The following is a 9,315-nucleotide window of genomic DNA, read 5'->3' as shown; positions in this document are numbered from 1 at the left end:
CTAAACTCCAGTGCTAAGGTTTTTTTTAGTGAAAATGCCTGTTTGGGAAGTGCTGAGCATCAGACTGAATAAATGAGACTTGGATTATACTGCACGAGTTGTGTGAGAGTTTTAAAGTAAACCAGACTTCATCAAGTAAGCCTGGTTTAACTGGTCATCTATCTTTATGAAACACCTGTCATGTTAGCTAAAATAACAGGAAAACAAATGACAGTTCATATAAAACTACACACACACACACACAAAACTATTTATTTAAAAATTTCCCAATCCAATGCAACTTGCAGAGTGGATCTTTGTGGTACAGGAGGCATCTGAGAGTCACAACTCAAACAAGGCTGCTGAGACTCGTTCCATGGCACTGCATCAGGAGGCTCCTGCTCCTAAGACAATAATCAAATGCAGGCGTATCCATTGTCAGTTTTCCCTCTTCATATATTCCCAAACTCCTGAGACTGTGATACCCTTCTGTTCTCGCTCAACTGACAGGATCGTAGGCACGAGGCTGCTCTGTATGCTGTGAAATTCATCTTTAAGGCAAAGAACAAACCAAACTGAGTCACTCTGGATGTGAGCAACATCATCACATTATCAACTCTCTTGTTTTCCCTCTGCTTGTTATGTAACAATGAATATCAGTGCACATTACCCATCAATTATTCTCTCTGTAATATCTAAACATCCTTTTTCTTCCCATTTATATCACCATATATTAAGTTGTTTCCAAACCATCCCCTGCTCCTAACTCTAGATATTTCTTTTTGCTCATAGGAACTGCCTGGATAATAATAAAAAACGTCAACCTAGCTTCAGAATAGACCTGATCTGATCACAAAAGAAGCATCTAGGATAAGGACACTATAACTCTTGGGTCTGAGATGTGAGGACTGGTGTTTCAGAGAGCAGTGTCTTCAGAGCCAAAAAGCTTGGTGGCGATGGCCTGGCAGTCTACGACAGAGGCTTTCCCATCAAAATCTGTCGGCAGGATGTCTGCGTCGAAATCTTTGAAGTAGTTGTCCAGCTCGTCGCCGTGGACAAAGACCTGAGGGGAGGTATGAAGAGAATTCAGAGGGGATGACTGATGCAACTTGGACAAAACTCGATGTGTGGTTTAGATTAAAGGGTTGATAGTTCTCTGTCTGTACCCTCTCCAGCAGCTTGCTCTTCATGAAGGGTTTGACCACGTTGTATGTGGTGGTGAAGTACCAGGGCTGGTGGGTGACGTGGACCGCCTTGAAGCGGGCAGGGAAAGAGTCCTGCACACAAACACACAAAGGATTTGGAAAAACAGTTTTGTAGTTGCACATCAAAACATTCTCAGCCTCTTGCATCTGTTCTCTATGGAGGAGTATTAGGGCCAAACATAAAGGAAAAAAATAATGAAGATTAGGAATAAGGCGTTTTTTTTTTTTTTTTACTGGATTTCAGAAATGAAGTTAAAATGTTAATAAACTTGACATTTCAAGATTGAAAAGTCAGACTTTTGACAATAAATCAATCAGTGTTAGCGCATGTGGCTGCCTCTAAAAAATGCCATGAAGTGGTGAAACTGTCCTTCAGAACTGGTTTCAGTAACAAGGAAATTATTTCTCTTTTAGCTCATAAACACAGTCTGATAATAAGTGAAGGGATTGTGCTGAAACCCCACAAAGTTAGAGGAGGTGGCTGCATTCATACACACCTTATTCTCGACATTTTAACTTATTTGCAAAATGTTTTAGACATCTTGACTTTATTCTTGACATTGACCGTATTCTCAAATTATTGACTTTATTCTCGACATTTCGACTTTAGTTTGACATTTTGATGTCATTATCAACAGTTTGATATTACTGACATTTAATCTCAACATTTTTACTTTATTTTCAACATATTTGACTTTATTTTAGACGTTGCAACTTTAGTTTTGACATTTCGACTTAATTTCCAACATTTGCACTTTTTTTGGGGGCATTTTGACTTTATTGTCAAAATTGTGACCTTAGTGACATTTTGACCTTATTCTCAAAATGTAGACTTTATTTGCAACATTTGAGCCTTATTTTCAACAATTTCACTTTATTGTTGATGTTTTAACCTTATTCTTAACATTTTAAATAAATTCTCCACATGTGGACCTTATTCCGGACATTTCCTCTGTATTTTTTACATGTCGACCTTACTCTTAAAATTTGGACTTTATTCTTGTAATTTCAACATGTTTCAACATTTCAACTTTATTTTCGACATTTACTTTCTTGACATATCAGCTATCGACTGACTATTAACATTCTCAATGCATCAACCTCATTCTCGTCATTTTGACCTTATTTTTGACATTTTTACCTAATTGCCAACATTTCAACCTAATTCTCAAGGTTTTGACTTAATTCTTGATATTTTGACTTTATTTTCATCCTCTCAATTTTATCTTATACCTTTCATTTTTACTTTATTCTCAAAGGGTTCGTGGGAGTAAAAGCAGAGGTGGCCACACCTGGGACGCCAGGTGTTGCCGATGAGTCCTCTCGAGGTGTCGTGGACCCATCATCAAAACACCAGTAAAGGAGGGAACCCACCTGATGACCACAATGAAGCTTTTACCCTCCCTAAACCCCCACCCCATTTCTGCCAGCATGGCTCCAACTCTAACCCACAATCGCAAGTATGTGCAACAGCAGTTTTTCTCCTGTTAGTTTCTTCTCTCTTTCCTCATCAAAATGAGAGAGTAGGAGGAAGTAGAGTGTATGGCCTGATCCGGCGGGGGAGACTTCAGTCCACACAGATGTCTCTCCTTGGCTCTGCCTTCCCTGTGCTCCTTACTTTTCTATCTGTCTTAGCTCTTTCTTACTTTTCTATCCATCTAACCCTCTGGCTCCCACTCGGGCCCCCAGATGGCACTATTACTCCCACTCCCAGTCTTTAGTATGTGCATAGGGAATTGTAACATCTGGTCCTAAACTGAACTCAAGATTTTGACTAGTCTGTCATTTCTATCTTATTCACGACATTTCAACTTTATTCTCGTGATGCAGAAGTAAAAAAAAAACAAAAAAACAAAAACAAAACTTTTTTCTTATGTCTGACCCTACCACTCTTCCATAGTTCTGACCTGCAGCATGTCCACCATCTTCTTGAGCTCAGCCGGCTTTATTCCCGAGGCGTGCTGCATGGTGAAACCCTTGAAATTCTCAATCAGCACAAAGCCATTGATCTGGGTTTCTTCATTCTCCAGCAGCTTCTCCAGGATCACACAGTACGCTCTTAAGATCTGTTACACACACACACACACACACACACACATTCTTAACAAACACTTGAATTATTTCCTCTTGCAGTTGTGCTCTTTGAAGTCTTTTCACAGCTACCTCATCAAACGTGATCTCCTCCAGGTCCCAGTTCTCAATGTTGAAGAGCAGCACGACGCGGCCATATTTGTCCCTGCTGGGCAGAACCACAGGGTAACCTGCCTCGATGGTGCTGCGGACTGCCTCTGGGGTCAGGTTCTCAAACAGCTCGGGATACTCCTTCCTGAAGCGCACATAACCTAACACACACACACACACACACACACACACAACTGAGAGATCAGCTGCATTCTCTTATTGGCCACTAATGGTTCTCACAAACCTTTTGTGTACAGTACCAGTGATCAGTGCAGGTTGTTGACATCCCAAACACAATGACACGACTGTGCATCTTGTGTGCTTGTGTGTGTGTGTGTGTGTGTGTGTGTATGTATGTGTGTGTGTGTTCAGGGTTTTTACTCACAAGCAGCAATTAACCCCATGAAACAAGTTCACATTCCCCTCTCACACTCACAGGTTCTGCTTCTATAGACTCATAAATGTGTGTGTTTCCTTTTGCTTCTGTCTCTATGATGACCAAATACTCAGCAAAAAAATAAACTAAAGCAAAGTTTATTGGACCTGACCAAGTGATTTCTGTCAGTGTTGGTCTAGATTATTTTTGAGACAGAGATTTAGTTAGAGTGTTTTTTTACAATAGCATGTCAAGTCCAAAATACATACATGAACAATAAGCAAGTCATAACCAAGTCTGTCTTCTCATAGGAATGTCAAATCAGCCTCTTTTATAATCTGGTCTCCTCTCAGACTGACACAATCAGCACATGTGCTGTGAAGTTCCCAGGAGAACACTGCGAGTTCACAAATAAAGTAAACTTGCTGTCCTATTTGGAACACAAAGGACGGCTTTGTCAGGGGAAACTCAGAAGCATCTCAAAGCCCCCAATTAATGAACACATGCCTCCCTGTCTCAGTGATGGGCAGGATTCATGCAAACCAGGAGCACAAAAGAGGTCTCACCCTCAATTACTGCAGCTACTGGAAAATGTCTGCAGAAACTCAATCATATCACTTTTGATACCTCAGTTTGTCTCTACAATATAAATGAAACTGAAATCAAGGATGGACTAATAGATGGTCTTTTCTATGACTGACCCTTCATGAGGTCGTGGGCTCTGACAACCTCAAACTTGCGAGCTCTGAGGAATCGCAGCAGCAGAGAGTCCGGTTTGTCCCCGAAGCGCTCCAGCACCAGCTTGGCCAGATCGTCTCCCTCTGCTGCTCTCTCCTTCATTATGCCCCGCAGGTCCTTCAGTGACGACGCTCGCCTCTCATCCGTCTCAGTCAGCTCATCCTTCGCCTAGAGGAAACACATTTTCAAAATCACAGGAGCAGGGACACATCAGACAGATGTTGGGGCTGCAGGGATAAAAGTATCAGACCATTCTTAGTTAAACTCATCATATATATGTGTATTTACCTTTTGCACAGTGTGTCCAGGCAGTTTGTGGCATGGCCCAAACACTGGCCCATGATCCTTCACTGTCAAATGCTCCAGTTTAGACCTCATGGCCTGCTCCTCCTCTGACACCATGCGGAAACATCCAGTCTGGATAAATAAGAAAAGCTTTTACAATGTAAAACATCATATCAGTGTATGCAGGTTATTATCAATCATCAGATTTTCCTCTTGAGAAATAAACCAACAAACCAATTTAGCTGAAATCCTCCTTTAAATTTGTTTTTTACATCACTGTTTCACGCTTTACTGCTTGAGTACTTCACTGGCAGCTTATTACAATGACTTTTACATTATGAACCAACAACCCAATCTGGAACAGACCCCAAACGATGCATACCAGTGGACGGCTGCTTAATCTGCTTCACGTGATTACAGAAGGGACTTCTAAAGCCACTTCTTAAAAACAGCTTAAGCATCCGTCCCAGAGCCAGCATCTACCGGCACAATAACAGCATTAAGCAGCATCATGCGCTGACAGTCAAACTGCAAAGACCTGGTGCTTGTAACCCAGGACCAACCACTGAGGTGAGGCCACACTCTGACAAAGTGGCTCAAACGGAAACAAAGTGACGCTCAAGTGCTCTTTTTCTCTCTTAATTCTTTGCAAAGTAAACTTACAGCAGCCATGGTTGCAGCGTCTCACAGCAGCTTCACTACACACTGTGAACAAAGGAGAGTTGGCACAAACAGAACATGAACACATCAAACTTTTCTTTCACAGTCGTCCAGACATGTAGTCTGTTCATGTCAGACTTTGTTAAGAAGAAGACATAGTTACTGGTTACAGTTATTGGTGTATTATGAAATCTGCATAACTGGGGGTAGAAAATATGGTTTCTTTTGGTTCAGTGATGTGCAGCTACTGAACGTGAAGAGTGGTTTCTTTAGTCATCAGTGGAGCAGACATCCTCTTACATAAGACCCCAAAACAATACAGCAACAGAGCAGCACCACCACTCTCCTATAAAACTGAATTACCCAATCTAGTCTGAATCTGTTCCTCATGTGTTGCCATTTTATTTGAATCACGGAGCTAAGCATTCAATTTCTTCAAAATAAATGCCTGATGGTATTTGGAAAAGCCTGAAATATAGTTAAACATCTGATTGAGTCTTTAACCATCCAGTGCAGAACAAAGAGTTGGAGCGCAGCAACCCTGCCCACAGCAGTCAGACTGTACAATACAGAACTGAATAAAACAAAAGATAGATAGCTCAGGTTTTTGGGGGTTCTTCTGTTGCATATTGTTGCAGTGTTGTATATTGTTTTTTTACTGCATTTATGCTTGGTTGTATGTAAGTGTGTGATGTATTGGTGCATGTGTGTACATGTTTTTTTATATATAATTTTTTAGTATGTATAATCATGTAAAGATATAGCTCTACTTTATACAAAAAATGTAAATTCTGCATCTATTTCATTGTTAACTGTGAGTATGAATGTTAATAAACTCAAACTCAGCTCAAACTCATCTGCTTGCTGCACAGTAAAAAAGAGTTTTGACCCGTTTTTGAAATGTGCGACTGAAAACACAAAACAACTGTGATATGTGCAAATTGATACAAATCTAAAATTTCTTGATGCCGTTTTTGATGTGATTAGGAAACAGAGGTGTAACTTATGTACAAAAAAAGAGCTTAAAAAATAAAATACTTAAAATAACACTTATACTTACACTTATATAATAAAAATGATAATATAATAATAATCATCATCATCATCATAATACTTTCATTTATTTTTAGATTTATTTAATTTTTATTTAATTTTTATGAATGAATGAATTAAAATACATTTATTTCTTATTTAATTTTTATTTATTTTCATTTCTTTGTTCATTTATTTATTTTTTTTTGTCACTAGTATGCAAATGTATTTATTTAGGACAGGCCTTTGAGATTGGTCATCTTGTTTTTGAGGGGTCCTACTTTATCATAAAGAAACTGAATATTTTAGCCTTCAAATGCTTGAATAGACTTTTAGCATTTTGAAAATATCTTCAGTACAGCAGTTAGTGTTTTTTTTTTCCTTAAACCCTTCTGAGTTTTTAAAGGGTTACTGGGTATTGATTTTTTTTTATTTTTTTTTTTTTAAATCAGATGCTTACTTCTGTGACTTGAATACATGAGAAGCACAGACTCGAGCTGTACTCTTCATAACTGCTATCTAAAAACATTTGCTGGACAAAGTACACAGTGTTATTGATTGAGTATATCATTGAAAGTTTAAAAAAAAAATTCAACATTTTAAAAAACATATTTGGCACAAAAATTAATTTTGTGTGGCAGAAAGCCAAATACAACAAAATATGTGACTGTGTTAATCCACCATTGAGGGGGTTAAGACTTTCAACAGGTACATCAAACAGTGCAATAAACAAAACATATAATGTATAGACACTGATTTTAGACACTTTATGACACATTCATATATTAGAGTAAACTGGTTATCAAAGGTCATTCAATATCAAATGAATACAACTATTGTTTATCAACTATCTTTTATTAATCAGACTAAACAGTGTATAATACTGACAGTGCTCATCATTCATCTTTATTTCCTGATCTATCTGAGGCTTATTTAGACTAAAGAGCAGAGCAGACTTACCTTTAAGCAGACGGGGTGAGAGGAGTAGACGAAGTGGCAGAGGAGACAACAAGAGGACAGAGGATCAGGAGGGGAGGAGTTATTGAAAACGTCACTCAAAGTAGGATTAAAATGACACAGTGGATTACAATGAGTGGCTAATCTATACCATGCAAATTGTGAAATGAAGGGGGAGCTGGGATGGAGGAGGAGAGGTGTGTCGGTGAGGACCATCACTGGTTGTACGGTGGTCCTGAGACCAGTAAATGTAAAAATGAGACCAGGCTGAACATATCTGTGGTTTGAAGAAACATACAGTGCCAACATTCTCCTCTGGCAACTGGGCTGCACCAATATTTTAAACAAATGAGCAAAACAGAAAGCAAAAGAAAATGCAATGACATTTCTGAAAACACAACAAAATTAGAAAAAACTACAAGAAGATTTGTAATTATCATGATTTTTGTGTTTCTTATTCATGGTTAGGTAGGTTAGGTATTTACCTCTGAAACATCATGTTGTATGAAATGAGAGAATTTCTTTTTCTCACTGTCGTCTCTAACACATCGCTCCTGTCACCCGTTCATACTGGAAGTTAACCCACCACATGTGACATGAAAGGTGGGATTAGAGCTTGATACTGTTGTGCCTGTGGAAATGTCATATGAGAGAGACGACCACTTGTGAAACAATCACACGTTCACATCACACATTCCTCTCTGCACATTCTTTGAAATCCTCATCAGAGAGAACCGCTTTGTTTTGGGACCCAGATTATAGATTACTCATCCATGATTGCACAACATCAGACAGCATGCGTCTCTTTTACTCATTAATTACAGTGATGGAGAATCAAATCAAGTTTGCTTTTCATTTTTGGACATTAGTGCATCATTGCCTCCCTCTTTGTTAGTTATAGGAGTGAAGAATTTTGATGTCATTTTTGCTTTACTTGCAGAGATGTACATTTTTAGCCATAACGTTGACACAAACACCAGTTGCTTCCTGGGTAAATGGTAAATGGACTGCTGCACTTGTATAGTGCTTTTCTAGTCTTCTTACCACTCAAAGCGCTCTAACACTACGTGTCACATTCACCTAATCACACATTGGTGGCAGAGACTACCATGCAAGGTGCCACCTGCTACTCAGTAACCATTAACACAATTCGGGGGTCAGTATCTTGCCCAGGGATACTGAGCCAGAGCTGCCTTAAAGTCATGTGCTTTCTGGACCTATCCATCTTCCCCTCCACCAAGTTTAAGTTGTCTTTTTCGCTCTTTATACTAGGTATAGCCTGGTCCGCCTCATACAGATGCTAAAGGGTGCATTGTGCATCCATATCTGACTCCAAGGACCATTGACTGAATGGTGTCAGTGGGAGTGAGACCTGGCTGAGCCATGCCAATGGCGTGATAGTTGGCCAGTTGGTCTTCTACCTACAAACTGAGATAGTCTATAAAATCTTAGGTGAACTGAGGATGAGGATGACTCCTTCTGACTTTTGTGATCCCCCGACTTTTCCCCCAGTGTCACCAGAAGATTCACAGGTTTGATTTTCAGTGAGATGTCTCAACAACTAATGGATAGTTTGCCATGAAATTTGGTACAGAAATTCATGTCCACCTCAACATGAATTTTAACAGTTTTAGCGGCCCCCTAATTTTCATCTAGCGCCATCATCAGGGGAAAAACTTAATTTTTTCAATCGATCTCATTCCCATCAACCTCAGCTTTACTTTGTGTTTAGTAGCTTGCTAATAACAAATGTTAACATGATAAAAGGCTAAACTAAGATGTGAACATGGTAAACATTATCTGATAAACACTGGCAATTTAGCGTTTATTGTAAGCATGTTAGCATGTAGCTCAGAGAACCACTGTGCTTTGTGATGCTGCTAGAACAGTTGTCAACTTTCA

General features: G+C 39.3%; 1 protein-coding gene across 1 annotated transcript; it reads right to left on the bottom strand.

The window, feature by feature from the left end:
* Window positions 1-236: 236 nt before the first annotated feature.
* Window positions 237-7,487, bottom strand: LOC117259381 (retinaldehyde-binding protein 1-like). Its single transcript, XM_033631086.2, has 8 exons — window positions 7,417-7,487; window positions 5,428-5,469; window positions 4,768-4,896; window positions 4,443-4,647; window positions 3,348-3,526; window positions 3,092-3,250; window positions 1,146-1,256; window positions 237-1,042 (listed from the first exon to the last, which is right to left on the bottom strand). The coding sequence occupies exons 2-8, from the start codon at window positions 5,434-5,436 to the stop codon at window positions 896-898; spliced, it is 939 nt and encodes a 312-aa protein (XP_033486977.1). The 5' UTR covers window positions 5,437-5,469; window positions 7,417-7,487; the 3' UTR covers window positions 237-895.
* Window positions 7,488-9,315: the final 1,828 nt, after the last annotated feature.

The sequence above is a fragment of the Epinephelus lanceolatus genome, chromosome 2 (assembly GCF_041903045.1).
Source record: "Epinephelus lanceolatus isolate andai-2023 chromosome 2, ASM4190304v1, whole genome shotgun sequence".
Taxonomy (NCBI): Eukaryota; Metazoa; Chordata; class Actinopteri; order Perciformes; family Serranidae; genus Epinephelus; species Epinephelus lanceolatus.
The sequence above is the reverse complement of the archived record's forward strand: the minus strand, read 5'-3'. Positions and strand labels throughout refer to the sequence as shown.